Source organism: Callorhinchus milii, unplaced genomic scaffold, assembly GCF_018977255.1.
Source record: "Callorhinchus milii isolate IMCB2004 unplaced genomic scaffold, IMCB_Cmil_1.0 Scaffold4, whole genome shotgun sequence".
Classification (NCBI taxonomy): domain Eukaryota; kingdom Metazoa; phylum Chordata; class Chondrichthyes; order Chimaeriformes; family Callorhinchidae; genus Callorhinchus; species Callorhinchus milii.
Genome location: NW_024704745.1, coordinates 15319820 through 15338296, shown reverse-complemented (window position 1 = coordinate 15338296; position 18477 = coordinate 15319820). Strand labels below are relative to the sequence as shown.

At 58.7% G+C, this 18477-nt stretch overlaps 1 protein-coding gene and 1 non-coding gene across 2 annotated transcripts; both read left to right on the top strand.

The window, feature by feature from the left end:
* Window positions 1-10714: 10714 nt before the first annotated feature.
* On the top strand, window positions 10715-18020 carry LOC121848869 (T-complex protein 1 subunit alpha-like). Its single transcript, XM_042334064.1, has 9 exons — window positions 10715-10816; window positions 11974-12084; window positions 13141-13322; window positions 14323-14449; window positions 15321-15496; window positions 16262-16385; window positions 16602-16623; window positions 16968-17131; window positions 17427-18020. The coding sequence occupies exons 1-9, from the start codon at window positions 10803-10805 to the stop codon at window positions 17641-17643; spliced, it is 1137 nt and encodes a 378-aa protein (XP_042189998.1). The 5' UTR covers window positions 10715-10802; the 3' UTR covers window positions 17644-18020.
* LOC121848978 lies at window positions 12562-12699 on the top strand. The gene has a single exon (XR_006085114.1). It is a non-coding gene; the product is annotated as a small nucleolar RNA SNORA29 (small nucleolar RNA).
* Window positions 18021-18477: the final 457 nt, after the last annotated feature.

The following is an 18477-nucleotide window of genomic DNA, read 5'->3' as shown; positions in this document are numbered from 1 at the left end:
GCTCTCTCTGTGTTACCCATTCGGGTTCTCGCTGCGGAGAGGATCACAACAGCGTCTCTCCCACTCACAGCGCTGCACCGAGTGCAGGAGGCGGGGGGGCACCAGGAAATCCGCCCCGCCCCGCCCTCCCTGCCAGTCACCGCCCGCCCGCCCCCTGCCAGTCACACCCGCCCCGCCCTCCCTGCCAGTCACCCGCCCCGCCCTCCCTGCCAGTCACCCGCCCCCCCGCCGCCCCGCCCGCCCCGCCTCCCTGCCAGTCACCCGCCCCGCCCCGCGAGTCACCGCCCCGCCCCGCCTCCCTGCCAATCACCCCACCCCTGCCATCACCCGGTCCCTGCAAGGGCCGGTCCCTGCAAGGGCCGGTCCCTGCAAGGGCCGGTCCCTGCAAGGGCCGGTCCCTGCAAGGGCCGGTCCCTGCAAGGGCCGGTCCCTGCAAGGGCCGGTCCCTGCAAGGGCCGGTCCCTGCAAGGGCCGGTCCCTGCAAGGGCCGGTCCCTGCAAGGGCCGGTCCCTGCAAGGGCCGGTCCCTGCAAGGGCCGGTCCCTGCAAGGGCCGGTCCCTGCAAGGGCCGGTCCCTGCAAGGGCCGGTCCCTGCAAGGGCCGGTCCCTGCAAGGGCCGGTCCCTGCAAGGGCCGGTCCCTGCAAGGGCCGGTCCCTGCAAGGGCCGGTCCCTGCAAGGGCCGGTCCCTGCAAGGGCCGGTCCCTGCAAGGGCCGGTCCCTGCAAGGGCCGGTCCCTGCAAGGGCCGGTCCCTGCAAGGGCCGGTCCCTGCAAGGGCCGGTCCCTGCAAGGGCCGGTCCCTGCAAGGGCCGGTCCCTGCAAGGGCCGGTCCCTGCAAGGGCCGGTCCCTGCAAGGGCCGGTCCCTGCAAGGGCCGGTCCCTGCAAGGGCCGGTCCCTGCAAGGGCCGGTCCCTGCAAGGGCCGGTCCCTGCAAGGGCCGGTCCCTGCAAGGGCCGGTCCCTGCAAGGGCCGGTCCCTGCAAGGGCCGGTCCCTGCAAGGGCCGGTCCCTGCAAGGGCCGGTCCCTGCAAGGGCCGGTCCCTGCAAGGGCCGGTCCCTGCAAGGGCCGGTCCCTGCAAGGGCCGGTCCCTGCAAGGGCCGGTCCCTGCAAGGGCCGGTCCCTGCAAGGGCCGGTCCCTGCAAGGGCCGGTCCCTGCAAGGGCCGGTCCCTGCAAGGGCCGGTCCCTGCAAGGGCCGGTCCCTGCAAGGGCCGGTCCCTGCAAGGGCCGGTCCCTGCAAGGGCCGGTCCCTGCAAGGGCCGGTCCCTGCAAGGGCCGGTCCCTGCAAGGGCCGGGTCCCTGCAAGGGCCGGTCCCTGCAAGGGCCGGTCCCTGCAAGGGCCGGTCCCTGCAAGGGCCGGTCCCTGCAAGGGCCGGTCCCTGCAAGGGCCGGTCCCTGCAAGGGCCGGTCCCTGCAAGGGCCGGTCCCTGCAAGGGCCGGTCCCTGCAAGGGCCGGTCCCTGCAAGGGCCGGTCCCTGCAAGGGCCGGTCCCTGCAAGGGCCGGTCCCTGCAAGGGCCGGTCCCTGCAAGGGCCGGTCCCTGCAAGGGCCGGTCCCTGCAAGGGCCGGTCCCTGCAAGGGCCGGTCCCTGCAAGGGCCCGGTCCCTGCAAGGGCCCGGTCCCTGCAAGGGCCCGGTCCCTGCAAGGGCCCGGTCCCTGCAAGGGCCCGGTCCCTGCAAGGGCCCGGTCCCTGCAAGGGCCCGGTCCCTGCAAGGGCCGGTCCCTGCAAGGGCCGGTCCCTGCAAGGGCCGGTCCCTGCAAGGGCCGGTCCCTGCAAGGGCCGGTCCCTGCAAGGGCCGGTCCCTGCAAGGGCCGGTCCCTGCAAGGGCCGGTCCCTGCAAGGGCCGGTCCCTGCAAGGGCCGGTCCCTGCAAGGGCCGGTCCCTGCAAGGGCCGGTCCCTGCAAGGGCCGGTCCCTGCAAGGGCCGGTCCCTGCAAGGGCCGGTCCCTGCAAGGGCCGGTCCCTGCAAGGGCCGGTCCCTGCAAGGGCCGGTCCCTGCAAGGGCCGGTCCCTGCAAGGGCCGGTCCCTGCAAGGGCCGGTCCCTGCAAGGGCCGGTCCCTGCAAGGGCCGGTCCCTGCAAGGGCCGGTCCCTGCAAGGGCCGGTCCCTGCAAGGGCCGGTCCCTGCAAGGGCCGGTCCCTGCAAGGGCCGGTCCCTGCAAGGGCCGGTCCCTGCAAGGGCCGGTCCCTGCAAGGGCCGGTCCCTGCAAGGGCCGGTCCCTGCAAGGGCCGGTCCCTGCAAGGGCCGGTCCCTGCAAGGGCCGGTCCCTGCAAGGGCCGGTCCCTGCAAGGGCCGGTCCCTGCAAGGGCCGGTCCCTGCAAGGGCCGGTCCCTGCAAGGGCCGGTCCCTGCAAGGGCCGGTCCCTGCAAGGGCCGGTCCCTGCAAGGGCCGGTCCCTGCAAGGGCCGGTCCCTGCAAGGGCCGGTCCCTGCAAGGGCCGGTCCCTGCAAGGGCCGGTCCCTGCAAGGGCCGGTCCCTGCAAGGGCCGGTCCCTGCAAGGGCCGGTCCCTGCAAGGGCCGGTCCCTGCAAGGGCCGGTCCCTGCAAGGGCCGGTCCCTGCAAGGGCCGGTCCCTGCAAGGGCCGGTCCCTGCAAGGGCCGGTCCCTGCAAGGGCCGGTCCCTGCAAGGGCCGGTCCCTGCAAGGGCCGGTCCCTGCAAGGGCCGGTCCCTGCAAGGGCCGGTCCCTGCAAGGGCCGGTCCCTGCAAGGGCCGGTCCCTGCAAGGGCCGGTCCCTGCAAGGGCCGGTCCCTGCAAGGGCCGGTCCCTGCAAGGGCCGGTCCCTGCAAGGGCCGGTCCCTGCAAGGGCCGGTCCCTGCAAGGGCCGGTCCCTGCAAGGGCCGGTCCCTGCAAGGGCCGGTCCCTGCAAGGGCCGGTCCCTGCAAGGGCCGGTCCCTGCAAGGGCCGGTCCCTGCAAGGGCCGGTCCCTGCAAGGGCCGGTCCCTGCAAGGGCCGGTCCCTGCAAGGGCCGGTCCCTGCAAGGGCCGGTCCCTGCAAGGGCCGGTCCCTGCAAGGGCCGGTCCCTGCAAGGGCCGGTCCCTGCAAGGGCCGGTCCCTGCAAGGGCCGGTCCCTGCAAGGGCCGGTCCCTGCAAGGGCCGGTCCCTGCAAGGGCCGGTCCCTGCAAGGGCCGGTCCCTGCAAGGGCCGGTCCCTGCAAGGGCCGGTCCCTGCAAGGGCCGGTCCCTGCAAGGGCCGGTCCCTGCAAGGGCCGGTCCCTGCAAGGGCCGGTCCCTGCAAGGGCCGGTCCCTGCAAGGGCCGGTCCCTGCAAGGGCCGGTCCCTGCAAGGGCCGGTCCCTGCAAGGGCCGGTCCCTGCAAGGGCCGGTCCCTGCAAGGGCCGGTCCCTGCAAGGGCCGGTCCCTGCAAGGGCCGGTCCCTGCAAGGGCCGGTCCCTGCAAGGGCCGGTCCCTGCAAGGGCCGGTCCCTGCAAGGGCCGGTCCCTGCAAGGGCCGGTCCCTGCAAGGGCCGGTCCCTGCAAGGGCCGGTCCCTGCAAGGGCCGGTCCCTGCAAGGGCCGGTCCCTGCAAGGGCCGGTCCCTGCAAGGGCCGGTCCCTGCAAGGGCCGGTCCCTGCAAGGGCCGGTCCCTGCAAGGGCCGGTCCCTGCAAGGGCCGGTCCCTGCAAGGGCCGGTCCCTGCAAGGGCCGGTCCCTGCAAGGGCCGGTCCCTGCAAGGGCCGGTCCCTGCAAGGGCCGGTCCCTGCAAGGGCCGGTCCCTGCAAGGGCCGGTCCCTGCAAGGGCCGGTCCCTGCAAGGGCCGGTCCCTGCAAGGGCCGGTCCCTGCAAGGGCCGGTCCCTGCAAGGGCCGGTCCCTGCAAGGGCCGGTCCCTGCAAGGGCCGGTCCCTGCAAGGGCCGGTCCCTGCAAGGGCCGGTCCCTGCAAGGGCCGGTCCCTGCAAGGGCCGGTCCCTGCAAGGGCCGGTCCCTGCAAGGGCCGGTCCCTGCAAGGGCCGGTCCCTGCAAGGGCCGGTCCCTGCAAGGGCCGGTCCCTGCAAGGGCCGGTCCCTGCAAGGGCCGGTCCCTGCAAGGGCCGGTCCCTGCAAGGGCCGGTCCCTGCAAGGGCCGGTCCCTGCAAGGGCCGGTCCCTGCAAGGGCCGGTCCCTGCAAGGGCCGGTCCCTGCAAGGGCCGGTCCCTGCAAGGGCCGGTCCCTGCAAGGGCCGGTCCCTGCAAGGGCCGGTCCCTGCAAGGGCCGGTCCCTGCAAGGGCCGGTCCCTGCAAGGGCCGGTCCCTGCAAGGGCCGGTCCCTGCAAGGGCCGGTCCCTGCAAGGGCCGGTCCCTGCAAGGGCCGGTCCCTGCAAGGGCCGGTCCCTGCAAGGGCCGGTCCCTGCAAGGGCCGGTCCCTGCAAGGGCCGGTCCCTGCAAGGGCCGGTCCCTGCAAGGGCCGGTCCCTGCAAGGGCCGGTCCCTGCAAGGGCCGGTCCCTGCAAGGGCCGGTCCCTGCAAGGGCCGGTCCCTGCAAGGGCCGGTCCCTGCAAGGGCCGGTCCCTGCAAGGGCCGGTCCCTGCAAGGGCCGGTCCCTGCAAGGGCCGGTCCCTGCAAGGGCCGGTCCCTGCAAGGGCCGGTCCCTGCAAGGGCCGGTCCCTGCAAGGGCCGGTCCCTGCAAGGGCCGGTCCCTGCAAGGGCCGGTCCCTGCAAGGGCCGGTCCCTGCAAGGGCCGGTCCCTGCAAGGGCCGGTCCCTGCAAGGGCCGGTCCCTGCAAGGGCCGGTCCCTGCAAGGGCCGGTCCCTGCAAGGGCCGGTCCCTGCAAGGGCCGGTCCCTGCAAGGGCCGGTCCCTGCAAGGGCCGGTCCCTGCAAGGGCCGGTCCCTGCAAGGGCCGGTCCCTGCAAGGGCCGGTCCCTGCAAGGGCCGGTCCCTGCAAGGGCCGGTCCCTGCAAGGGCCGGTCCCTGCAAGGGCCGGTCCCTGCAAGGGCCGGTCCCTGCAAGGGCCGGTCCCTGCAAGGGCCGGTCCCTGCAAGGGCCGGTCCCTGCAAGGGCCGGTCCCTGCAAGGGCCGGTCCCTGCAAGGGCCGGTCCCTGCAAGGGCCGGTCCCTGCAAGGGCCGGTCCCTGCAAGGGCCGGTCCCTGCAAGGGCCGGTCCCTGCAAGGGCCGGTCCCTGCAAGGGCCGGTCCCTGCAAGGGCCGGTCCCTGCAAGGGCCGGTCCCTGCAAGGGCCGGTCCCTGCAAGGGCCGGTCCCTGCAAGGGCCGGTCCCTGCAAGGGCCGGTCCCTGCAAGGGCCGGTCCCTGCAAGGGCCGGTCCCTGCAAGGGCCGGTCCCTGCAAGGGCCGGTCCCTGCAAGGGCCGGTCCCTGCAAGGGCCGGTCCCTGCAAGGGCCGGTCCCTGCAAGGGCCGGTCCCTGCAAGGGCCGGTCCCTGCAAGGGCCGGTCCCTGCAAGGGCCGGTCCCTGCAAGGGCCGGTCCCTGCAAGGGCCGGTCCCTGCAAGGGCCGGTCCCTGCAAGGGCCGGTCCCTGCAAGGGCCGGTCCCTGCAAGGGCCGGTCCCTGCAAGGGCCGGTCCCTGCAAGGGCCGGTCCCTGCAAGGGCCGGTCCCTGCAAGGGCCGGTCCCTGCAAGGGCCGGTCCCTGCAAGGGCCGGTCCCTGCAAGGGCCGGTCCCTGCAAGGGCCGGTCCCTGCAAGGGCCGGTCCCTGCAAGGGCCGGTCCCTGCAAGGGCCGGTCCCTGCAAGGGCCGGTCCCTGCAAGGGCCGGTCCCTGCAAGGGCCGGTCCCTGCAAGGGCCGGTCCCTGCAAGGGCCGGTCCCTGCAAGGGCCGGTCCCTGCAAGGGCCGGTCCCTGCAAGGGCCGGTCCCTGCAAGGGCCGGTCCCTGCAAGGGCCGGTCCCTGCAAGGGCCGGTCCCTGCAAGGGCCGGTCCCTGCAAGGGCCGGTCCCTGCAAGGGCCGGTCCCTGCAAGGGCCGGTCCCTGCAAGGGCCGGTCCCTGCAAGGGCCGGTCCCTGCAAGGGCCGGTCCCTGCAAGGGCCGGTCCCTGCAAGGGCCGGTCCCTGCAAGGGCCGGTCCCTGCAAGGGCCGGTCCCTGCAAGGGCCGGTCCCTGCAAGGGCCGGTCCCTGCAAGGGCCGGTCCCTGCAAGGGCCGGTCCCTGCAAGGGCCGGTCCCTGCAAGGGCCGGTCCCTGCAAGGGCCGGTCCCTGCAAGGGCCGGTCCCTGCAAGGGCCGGTCCCTGCAAGGGCCGGTCCCTGCAAGGGCCGGTCCCTGCAAGGGCCGGTCCCTGCAAGGGCCGGTCCCTGCAAGGGCCGGTCCCTGCAAGGGCCGGTCCCTGCAAGGGCCGGTCCCTGCAAGGGCCGGTCCCTGCAAGGGCCGGTCCCTGCAAGGGCCGGTCCCTGCAAGGGCCGGTCCCTGCAAGGGCCGGTCCCTGCAAGGGCCGGTCCCTGCAAGGGCCGGTCCCTGCAAGGGCCGGTCCCTGCAAGGGCCGGTCCCTGCAAGGGCCGGTCCCTGCAAGGGCCGGTCCCTGCAAGGGCCGGTCCCTGCAAGGGCCGGTCCCTGCAAGGGCCGGTCCCTGCAAGGGCCGGTCCCTGCAAGGGCCGGTCCCTGCAAGGGCCGGTCCCTGCAAGGGCCGGTCCCTGCAAGGGCCGGTCCCTGCAAGGGCCGGTCCCTGCAAGGGCCGGTCCCTGCAAGGGCCGGTCCCTGCAAGGGCCGGTCCCTGCAAGGGCCGGTCCCTGCAAGGGCCGGTCCCTGCAAGGGCCGGTCCCTGCAAGGGCCGGTCCCTGCAAGGGCCGGTCCCTGCAAGGGCCGGTCCCTGCAAGGGCCGGTCCCTGCAAGGGCCGGTCCCTGCAAGGGCCGGTCCCTGCAAGGGCCGGTCCCTGCAAGGGCCGGTCCCTGCAAGGGCCGGTCCCTGCAAGGGCCGGTCCCTGCAAGGGCCGGTCCCTGCAAGGGCCGGTCCCTGCAAGGGCCGGTCCCTGCAAGGGCCGGTCCCTGCAAGGGCCGGTCCCTGCAAGGGCCGGTCCCTGCAAGGGCCGGTCCCTGCAAGGGCCGGTCCCTGCAAGGGCCGGTCCCTGCAAGGGCCGGTCCCTGCAAGGGCCGGTCCCTGCAAGGGCCGGTCCCTGCAAGGGCCGGTCCCTGCAAGGGCCGGTCCCTGCAAGGGCCGGTCCCTGCAAGGGCCGGTCCCTGCAAGGGCCGGTCCCTGCAAGGGCCGGTCCCTGCAAGGGCCCCGCGGCCGGTCCCTGCAAGGGCCGGTCCCTGCAAGGGCCGGTCCCTGCAAGGGCCGGTCCCTGCAAGGGCCGGTCCCTGCAAGGGCCGGTCCCTGCAAGGGCCGGTCCCTGCAAGGGCCGGTCCCTGCAAGGGCCGGTCCCTGCAAGGGCCGGTCCCTGCAAGGGCCGGTCCCTGCAAGGGCCGGTCCCTGCAAGGGCCGGTCCCTGCAAGGGCCGGTCCCTGCAAGGGCCGGTCCCTGCAAGGGCCGGTCCCTGCAAGGGCCGGTCCCTGCAAGGGCCGGTCCCTGCAAGGGCCGGTCCCTGCAAGGGCCGGTCCCTGCAAGGGCCGGTCCCTGCAAGGGCCGGTCCCTGCAAGGGCCGGTCCCTGCAAGGGCCGGTCCCTGCAAGGGCCGGTCCCTGCAAGGGCCGGTCCCTGCAAGGGCCGGTCCCTGCAAGGGCCGGTCCCTGCAAGGGCCGGTCCCTGCAAGGGCCGGTCCCTGCAAGGGCCGGTCCCTGCAAGGGCCGGTCCCTGCAAGGGCCGGTCCCTGCAAGGGCCGGTCCCTGCAAGGGCCGGTCCCTGCAAGGGCCGGTCCCTGCAAGGGCCGGTCCCTGCAAGGGCCGGTCCCTGCAAGGGCCGGTCCCTGCAAGGGCCGGTCCCTGCAAGGGCCGGTCCCTGCAAGGGCCGGTCCCTGCAAGGGCCGGTCCCTGCAAGGGCCGGTCCCTGCAAGGGCCGGTCCCTGCAAGGGCCGGTCCCTGCAAGGGCCGGTCCCTGCAAGGGCCGGTCCCTGCAAGGGCCGGTCCCTGCAAGGGCCGGTCCCTGCAAGGGCCGGTCCCTGCAAGGGCCGGTCCCTGCAAGGGCCGGTCCCTGCAAGGGCCGGTCCCTGCAAGGGCCGGTCCCTGCAAGGGCCGGTCCCTGCAAGGGCCGGTCCCTGCAAGGGCCGGTCCCTGCAAGGGCCGGTCCCTGCAAGGGCCGGTCCCTGCAAGGGCCGGTCCCTGCAAGGGCCGGTCCCTGCAAGGGCCGGTCCCTGCAAGGGCCGGTCCCTGCAAGGGCCGGTCCCTGCAAGGGCCGGTCCCTGCAAGGGCCGGTCCCTGCAAGGGCCGGTCCCTGCAAGGGCCGGTCCCTGCAAGGGCCGGTCCCTGCAAGGGCCGGTCCCTGCAAGGGCCGGTCCCTGCAAGGGCCGGTCCCTGCAAGGGCCGGTCCCTGCAAGGGCCGGTCCCTGCAAGGGCCGGTCCCTGCAAGGGCCGGTCCCTGCAAGGGCCGGTCCCTGCAAGGGCCGGTCCCTGCAAGGGCCGGTCCCTGCAAGGGCCGGTCCCTGCAAGGGCCGGTCCCTGCAAGGGCCGGTCCCTGCAAGGGCCGGTCCCTGCAAGGGCCGGTCCCTGCAAGGGCCGGTCCCTGCAAGGGCCGGTCCCTGCAAGGGCCGGTCCCTGCAAGGGCCGGTCCCTGCAAGGGCCGGTCCCTGCAAGGGCCGGTCCCTGCAAGGGCCGGTCCCTGCAAGGGCCGGTCCCTGCAAGGGCCGGTCCCTGCAAGGGCCGGTCCCTGCAAGGGCCGGTCCCTGCAAGGGCCGGTCCCTGCAAGGGCCGGTCCCTGCAAGGGCCGGTCCCTGCAAGGGCCGGTCCCTGCAAGGGCCGGTCCCTGCAAGGGCCGGTCCCTGCAAGGGCCGGTCCCTGCAAGGGCCGGTCCCTGCAAGGGCCGGTCCCTGCAAGGGCCGGTCCCTGCAAGGGCCGGTCCCTGCAAGGGCCGGTCCCTGCAAGGGCCGGTCCCTGCAAGGGCCGGTCCCTGCAAGGGCCGGTCCCTGCAAGGGCCGGTCCCTGCAAGGGCCGGTCCCTGCAAGGGCCGGTCCCTGCAAGGGCCGGTCCCTGCAAGGGCCGGTCCCTGCAAGGGCCGGTCCCTGCAAGGGCCGGTCCCTGCAAGGGCCGGTCCCTGCAAGGGCCGGTCCCTGCAAGGGCCGGTCCCTGCAAGGGCCGGTCCCTGCAAGGGCCGGTCCCTGCAAGGGCCGGTCCCTGCAAGGGCCGGTCCCTGCAAGGGCCGGTCCCTGCAAGGGCCGGTCCCTGCAAGGGCCGGTCCCTGCAAGGGCCGGTCCCTGCAAGGGCCGGTCCCTGCAAGGGCCGGTCCCTGCAAGGGCCGGTCCCTGCAAGGGCCGGTCCCTGCAAGGGCCGGTCCCTGCAAGGGCCGGTCCCTGCAAGGGCCGGTCCCTGCAAGGGCCGGTCCCTGCAAGGGCCGGTCCCTGCAAGGGCCGGTCCCTGCAAGGGCCGGTCCCTGCAAGGGCCGGTCCCTGCAAGGGCCGGTCCCTGCAAGGGCCGGTCCCTGCAAGGGCCGGTCCCTGCAAGGGCCGGTCCCTGCAAGGGCCGGTCCCTGCAAGGGCCGGTCCCTGCAAGGGCCGGTCCCTGCAAGGGCCGGTCCCTGCAAGGGCCGGTCCCTGCAAGGGCCGGTCCCTGCAAGGGCCGGTCCCTGCAAGGGCCGGTCCCTGCAAGGGCCGGTCCCTGCAAGGGCCGGTCCCTGCAAGGGCCGGTCCCTGCAAGGGCCGGTCCCTGCAAGGGCCGGTCCCTGCAAGGGCCGGTCCCTGCAAGGGCCGGTCCCTGCAAGGGCCGGTCCCTGCAAGGGCCGGTCCCTGCAAGGGCCGGTCCCTGCAAGGGCCGGTCCCTGCAAGGGCCGGTCCCTGCAAGGGCCGGTCCCTGCAAGGGCCGGTCCCTGCAAGGGCCGGTCCCTGCAAGGGCCGGTCCCTGCAAGGGCCGGTCCCTGCAAGGGCCGGTCCCTGCAAGGGCCGGTCCCTGCAAGGGCCGGTCCCTGCAAGGGCCGGTCCCTGCAAGGGCCGGTCCCTGCAAGGGCCGGTCCCTGCAAGGGCCGGTCCCTGCAAGGGCCGGTCCCTGCAAGGGCCGGTCCCTGCAAGGGCCGGTCCCTGCAAGGGCCGGTCCCTGCAAGGGCCGGTCCCTGCAAGGGCCGGTCCCTGCAAGGGCCGGTCCCTGCAAGGGCCGGTCCCTGCAAGGGCCGGTCCCTGCAAGGGCCGGTCCCTGCAAGGGCCGGTCCCTGCAAGGGCCGGTCCCTGCAAGGGCCGGTCCCTGCAAGGGCCGGTCCCTGCAAGGGCCGGTCCCTGCAAGGGCCGGTCCCTGCAAGGGCCGGTCCCTGCAAGGGCCGGTCCCTGCAAGGGCCGGTCCCTGCAAGGGCCGGTCCCTGCAAGGGCCGGTCCCTGCAAGGGCCGGTCCCTGCAAGGGCCGGTCCCTGCAAGGGCCGGTCCCTGCAAGGGCCGGTCCCTGCAAGGGCCGGTCCCTGCAAGGGCCGGTCCCTGCAAGGGCCGGTCCCTGCAAGGGCCGGTCCCTGCAAGGGCCGGTCCCTGCAAGGGCCGGTCCCTGCAAGGGCCCAACCAGGTTCCTACTTACTGCTCGGTGAACAGAGGAGTGTGGAGTAAGGAAACGTGCCCATCGTTTCGCCCTGCTCGGAATCAAACCCAGGTCTCTCGCTTACGAGGCGAGTGCTCTAATCACTGATTTAATTCCTGAATCTATAATTGAGGGAACAACCAATACTCTGAAATATTGTCTTCTGTCTAGCCTAATGATTTGTAATAATTAATAATGGAAACTTTGTAAGAACCCACCCGTTTGGCTAGCTTGGCTTTTATCTGACTTGCTAGTTATTGTTGGTGGGAAGAACAATGCTGTCATTCATGAGCACTGTGCTGAGAGTCTATTTCTGCACAAGTTAAATGACCGTACACAGGTAAATAACATGAAATTCTTATTTGTCAGTTTTATTTTCCAGTTCAGTATTGGGGCAAATGACTAATTATCATGGGTTGGCTGCCTAAACATAATGTATGACTTAACAATGTAACTTCAAATATTTTGATTGGATTATTGCTCAAATAATCTTAGATCTTTAGTACATTTTTCAGTACTTTTTTTCTGCTACTGCTACCTTAGCATTAAATCAAGGACTTATTCTTTTGTAATGATACCCCTCAAGTCTGTAATTTGTCTGTATAGAAGCCTGGATGATGACTGTTGACATTGAAGGCAGATGTCCCATCAAATAGCTGATGAGGAAACTCTGATACTTGGGACAACAGCTGCTGGAAGGCATAACCTGAATCCTGGGTTTATGAACCCAGCTTGTATATCCAGTGCTTTGTGTCCATCTTAATTGGTGTGCAGAGGTACACAGCTGATATTCCAACTTTGTACCTCCAACTGATGGAACCACACTCAATGGTTAGATGTCCAAACCATGTCCAGGAGGACGGTGACGATGCTCTCATGAACTGTACTATTCCAGGAAGTTTGCAGGGTATTTCTGATAGCCTCTATCCACCTAGGGAGCGCTCAAACCTGCCTTTGTCGCATCTCAATTGACTAACTAGTTAGTGATTGTCTTTGTGGGAGATCCAAGAGGGATCTCCTTGGAGTTGACCTTGCTCCAGGGTGACATGCTTAGCAACAGAGTATCCGGATCAAGTCAACCCTCTGTAATATTCTTGGTAGTCTGGTATCGGCAAGCCTTGAAGGGCAGACTGGTTGGTCACTGGGGGAGCAAGGATTCTTCTCACTCAGCTCCTGTTAATTGCCAGCCAAAGGCCTAAGTATGGTGATGGGTTTCCATATGTTTCCGACTCATAGCCAAAAAATAGTCCAGTTAATATTGATGATTTTGTTTTGCTGTTGGAAATCTTCAACAGATATGGACATGAAGTGTTTCCTTTGCTTCAAAATGGTAGTGTACAAACTGCAGGTTCTCATAATCAGATTATGTGAAGTATTCAAAATGAAAGACTAACAAAAAAGAATCCATACGATTAGCTTTTTATGTGTAATTTTCCAGTGGAGACCAACATTATCAAATTAAGCTTTGATATCTATTTATTTTCTTTTTTTCAACAGGGAGGCAGTCCGTTATATCCAGGAAAACATGACTGTTAACACGGATGAACTGGGCAGAGAATGTCTGATCAATGCTGCTAAAACTTCTTTGTCTTCAAAGATAATAGGAGTGTATCTTTTGAACATAAATAGTTAATTCCACATTTACTCTGATTTTGACCACATAATCTATTGAACATAATTCCATGAGGTGCACACCTCGCCTTTATAAGCAACATACAATGAATTATTGTATGCTAATTATTCAACTGTAGGGCCCCCGACAGTGATGGGTGCTTTTCAGTAGAGTTGTGGAATAGTTTTAAAAGGGCAGAAACTATGGTTGCTTTTATTTGTTCTGTGGCCTGTGAATGCTAAGATGATTACAGTTCCTTAATGTTGCCCTATCTGAGATTAGTTTGCTCAATGTAACCCAGGGCTCAAACCTTGGGATTTCCAGATGCTTCGTTTTCAGCAATATTTCAACAGAGGTGCTTCCAGTCTCATTATATAATGGCTTCTACTACTTAAAAGACTAAAGTATTTTATGAATTGAGTTTTATGTTACTCATTTATTTTAAACAAAATTGGAGCAATATTGAGTTCTTGTATCCCATTTTAGTACCATTTATTTATAACTGCAGGATGAATGGCTATGCAAATGGGAGAAAGGAAACCTGCTTAGTCTGATGGGAAAAGTGGCTATTAACCCATTTTGCCTGAAGGCAAAGGGCAGAACATGATTTTTTTAATACAAGAATGAATTGAAATTCAAGTACCAAAATAAATAATTTTAATTTTCCAAATACAGTATTACATCTCAGTATTGTATTTGGATAAAGCTGCTTTGGGATAGTAGAATCATAGAAATTTACAGCACCTCTCAGAGCAAGCTGTTAATTCACTGCCCTGACCCATCTCCAAATTCCTTCAAGGTTTTATCTTTCATGTAATTCCCTCTTGAAACCCACAATGGACACAATGAATTCAATTAGTATTTAATTTAAGATTTTGGTGTAAATTAAGATGCAAGTACCATGAACATACATCTCTACCCCGTAATGGTTATCTTGGGACATTCTTCTGATGTGAATGGCACTACGGTATAAATGTAAAGTGTTATCTTAAATAATTGGACAAAAACTTAGACTGCAGAAATCTTTATAAACCTTAACTTGTTTCATGTAGTGATGCAGACTTTTTTGCCAACATGGTGGTGGAAGCTACTCAGGCAGTGAAACTTACTGATGCTAAGGGTCAGGCTCGCTACCCCATCAAATCTGTTAATGTTCTGAAGGCTCATGGTCGTAGCCAGAGAGAAAGTGTTTTGGTGAATGGATATGCACTGAATTGTACTGTTGGTTCACAAGGTAAATGCCTATGGAGTTAAGGAAATGTCTGTTTAATACTGGTTATTTGTAATGAATACTAGTAGTTTTAATAATCTTATCAAGAATAATTTGTACAGGTTATATTAAACTTTATAATGAGAGCAAATTTAAAATATAAATTTAAAATGAAAGTTACTAGTAGTTTCTTTTTGTTTTGAAAATTGCTCTCAGCATATAATCCTTGCATTTGATATAGTGTCTCAAAGCGCTTCACAGAATATACTGTAAATGAATTGACTATAATTTGTGGGCAAAACGTGGCAGCCAATTGCGCACAGCAGTGTCCCACGAACAGTCATAGATTGAGTGCCCAAATTATTATTTTTTTTGAAGATTATAGGGAGCAATGACTGCTTGGGAGCAGGCTGTTATTTCTACTAAAGTATAGTAGAAATAAAATATAGTAAAGTATAAAAACTTGAATGCTCTTCCTTGCCACTCTTTAATAATCATTGCTCCATTTATTTTTGAAAATATTGTTAAACTTTGTTTTCTTATATTAATCTTGTAGAGTTCAAGGTAATTTCAGAATGAATGCTTGCTTGAAGTAGTTTGAGACATTTTATACAACTTCTCAAGTGTCAGTTGGTTGAAAATTCTGGTTTAAAATCCCAATGGGCCCCCTCAACCCTTTACTCATTGAAACTGATAAAATGAGGACTGTATCTTAAAAATAACTGGTGGTGGGAAGGTTAAACGGAAACTCCTGAGGATTGAACTGCTTCTGATGAGGCAAGCCAAGTGAAGGAAGGGAGATGTACAGTGATCCATGTTGATATCATCTTGCCTTATTCATCAATGGGACTTAGAGTTGTCAGTAAGTCCTTAACCTGGCAAGCAATTTTCTTTTGTGTTGTATAACTATAAAGTGACCACCAGATAATTCATTTATTTACACTGCTCTATGTGTTGATTTAAATAGTCCTGAAGTTTTAATTTAAACCAAATGAAATGAAGTTAATTGAAATGTTCTTTTTAGGAATGGTCAAAAGAGTGATTAATGCTAAAATTGCATGTCTGGACTTCAGCCTGCAAAAGACGAAAATGAAGCTGGGTGTTCAAATTGTTATCAATGACCCAGAAAAATTGGACCAGATCAGACAGAGGTATGATGGAAGTTAATGGGATGTAACTCTAAATTAGACTTCTCTTTAGTAATTTATTCTCAGATTAGCATAAGGATTTTTAAAGTTATATTTAGTGATTCATGTTGTAATTGTAGTGATATATTGGAAATCCTACCTTGATATTTAGAGTGGTTAGCAAGAATGTGCAAATACTCTTCCTTAAACACTGACTTAACAGGTGACAGTTCCACAAGTGTAAGTAGACAGGAGACTTCAGCAATTAGAAACCATTATTTATTTTATCTCTTTCCAAAAGCACAACTGAGCTATATGTAATGTAGTTTCCATTAATTCCACTTCCCGTTGTTTTCCACTCATTGTAATAGAACATTTTTTAAATATCCAAACCACATAGTTTTCCTCCAATTTATTTGCTGCTGTGCTGATGTCAGTCTTGTGAGCAATTTTACCCTTGGAACACACAATACTCATCTCATGTAACTGAAGAACACTGTAGTGTTGCTACAGTAATATGTGAGCTTGACACTAAATGGTCCTTTAGTATTTCAAATTGATTTAAAATAGTTTTAATTAGTGTGGCACATTACACTCCATTTAGAATTATTTGTTGTCGACTGTATATCCCGTCAATGATATAATGATGTTGAGTCAGTAATCCTTAACTATGAATGTGACTGCCAGTGATCTGTGCCAAGCTGATATTTGGTGTCCGCGCTGAGAGCCGCAGCTTGCTCTTAACTAAATATTTCCTCTCTACCACATGAAAATTTGATCTATCCTGTTTTCTGATAATTGTGAATATGCACACTTTGAGGTGTCTTTTTTGTATTTATAATCTTATGTTTGTAAAATAGCTTTGTAGGTAGTGATGAACTTGTTTTGCTTTCAGAGAGTCTGATATCACCAAAGAGAGAATTCAGAAGATTCTGGCCACAGGTGTCAATGTCATTCTGACTGCTGGTGGCATTGATGATATGTGTCTAAAATATTTTGTGGAGGCTGGTGCCATGGCAGTACGCCGTTGTCTGAAGAAAGACCTCAGACGAATTGCTAAGGCCAGTGGAGGTAAGTGCAGCATTTTTTTTTACTAGGTTACTGTTGTGAATTATATATACTTTCAAACTAGTGATCCGCTGCCTTATTGGACTCCAGTTATCCGGAATTCCGACCTGGTTGGACGAGGCCCAAAACCAAAAACATTAATTTTATTCTGTGGGCCCAACTCCTAGCGCGGATCAATGGTGCACTGAGTAGCCTCTGTCTGTGCTGACATTCATAGTGGCTAGTGATACTGACTGACTCAGATTGTTTGAATCCAGCGAGCAGAAAATAGCTTATTCGCTATCTTCTTAGTCGAAAATTGATCTGATAACTCGTTCTGTAATATGGCATCTTGCATTACAAAGGCCTCCAGCCCGATGCTGTGATTGGTAGCGGAGGTTGGGTGCCTATGCTCAGATGCGTTGCAGGGGCTAAGCCGTGGCCTCCTACGCTGTCTTACATCTTGTCGTGTGACAGGATAGGGCCAAAAGCCACGGAGCAGCTGGGAGGACCTATATCAAACTCGCTACTCCAGATAACTTATTGCTCAGCTCTTTACCCTTGGAGTGACAAGCTATCGAGTTTAATGTCCAATATTAATGTCATTCAATTTTGAAAGGGTGGCATTCGGAATCAGCTGGAATTTTCCTCGTGATTCTGACGTCCTCCCGACATGAAAAGCGCTATACAAATGTAATTTTGTTGAAGTGTTAAAAGTACGTAAATCAGAAAAGGGTGTCTTGGACTGAGAAACCTATTCTGATGATTTTTACCTGTTTTTGTTTATAGCAACTATCTGTTCAACACTTGCAAACTTGGAAGGAGATGAGAGTTTTGATCCCTCTTTAGTGGGCCAGGCTGAGGAGGTGGTTCAAGAAAGGATATGCGATGATGAACTGATACTTGTTAAAAAGTAAGAAAAACATGTACAACTTACTGAACTCCCATTTATTTGCTGCCCTGCTAATACCTGTGGCATGAGCAGTTGTACGCTTGGGATAGAGAATATTCAGCCTTGTGTGACTGAAGACCTTGCTGATGTCTTCTCAGTAATGCATTAGCTGAACATAAAAAATTATCTCCAATGTATACAGTGTAGTATCTTGCAATGCTACTGTTAATGTTGCAGAATTGAAAAAGATGTTGGGATTGTAATTGTGTTGAATCTTTTTTTATATTGACTGCACAGATGCAGATTAAATTTGTTGTGCATATAAATATAATCCAAGCAGTTTCCCGATGAAAGTAGAACTGTCACATCTATTCCTGGTTTAAGTCGGCAATGAATATTGTTTTGCATAACAGTATATAAGCAATAGGTATTGTTCATTCAGGATGAATTTCAAGATTATTGGGGGAGGGCACTTTTACCGTATGCTTTGAGCTGATTAACCGGGGATTACTGTCCCTATTAATTTGCAGTATTAAAAATTATTTCAAGAAAATAAGTTAAAAGTACTTCATGTATTTAACTGTTGGTTGTCTTTTTGTTTAGGGATCACGTGAACAACTTGCCATTGCAGAATTTGCCCGGGCCATGTTGGTTATTCCTAAGACTCTGGCAGTGAATGCTGCTCAGGATTCTACAGACCTTGTTGCAAAGTTGCGTGCATTCCACAACGAAGCTCAGGTCAATCCTGATCGCAAAACTTTGAAATGGTAAAAATTTTATTGTACTGTGGTCTGCAAAAGATTGTGACTTGAGACCCATTGTTGTCTGAATCAGCGATGAAACTAAATTTGAACATTGTTGCAATTCATGAGCAATCATTGATTTTTGGTGACCTGGTGCCCCAGATAGCAGTAAAGTGCAAAATTGATTTTCTCCATCTTGTTAAAGTAACTTTTATGGCTGAGTTGTCAGAATTCAATCGGAAATTATGAATGTTTTACTAATATTGTAGTGACTGGCTATTAAAACAGTGTTAATCAAATTCACATTTTGTTTGTGCAGGATTGGTCTTGATTTATTGAATGGGAAGCCAAGGGACAACAAACAAGCTGGTGTCTTTGAGCCTACTATGGTTAAAGTCAAGAGTCTGAAGTTTGCAACAGAAGCTGCTATAACCATCCTGCGAATTGATGATCTCATCAAACTTTACCCAGATGAAAAGCAAGACAAAGGAAAGAGTTACCAAGATGCAGTTCAAAGTGGAGAGCTTAATGGCTGAAGCACCTGAGTTCTAAAATCAGCTATTATAATTTATGTTTAACTCTTGGCATCCATCAGGTGCTTCTTGTACTTCTGTTCTAGATTGAGCAGCTTGTCATACTTGTCTGAAATTCAGTGCCACTTGTTTAGTGCTCTGTTTAATTTACTATGCTTGTTTAGTGCTATTTGGCACAAACCGGATTTAAAAGACCTCTTACTTTGTTACCTATAGTCAACTCTTTCAAGTTATTTGTGCAAAATTATTTCCTGTACATTGACAGTTGTGCTTCAAGCTCCTTCAGAAATAAAATGTGACAGTTGTCAAGTGATCAGCCCATCTATGTAGGGAGCTGTTAAGAGACCACCTTAATTTCATGAATAAACGTTGATGTTGTGCTTCTGGTCTTTTCAAATCTAATTAATTGTGTATGTTATTTCATTGTGGACATGATTTCTCCCTCACACAAATTCACTGGGGAAAACATTAATTAAAAATACTACTGGGGAAGGATGTAATAAGGCACTATATCAAATACAAGGATGATTATTATCTCCCCAAATAAGTAACCTCTCTGATTCTTGGTTGCTGATCTTACCATGGGGAATGATAAAATGCTCAAAAGTATTAGGGCAGCATTTGTAAATCAATTAAAGCAAAATTAAAATACAATGAATGTTCCCCTGCTTTCTCACATGTATTCAACCATCTTGCCCTTCTATAAATACTGGCACTTGATGTAATTTGAGAGTCAGTTTACAAGATTCAGCAATGGTACATTGAGGGCCTAGGACTACTATATTCGGTGTCGCGTTTGGTTGAGGTCACTAGGCATCCACTTGGCTGCGGTTCTTG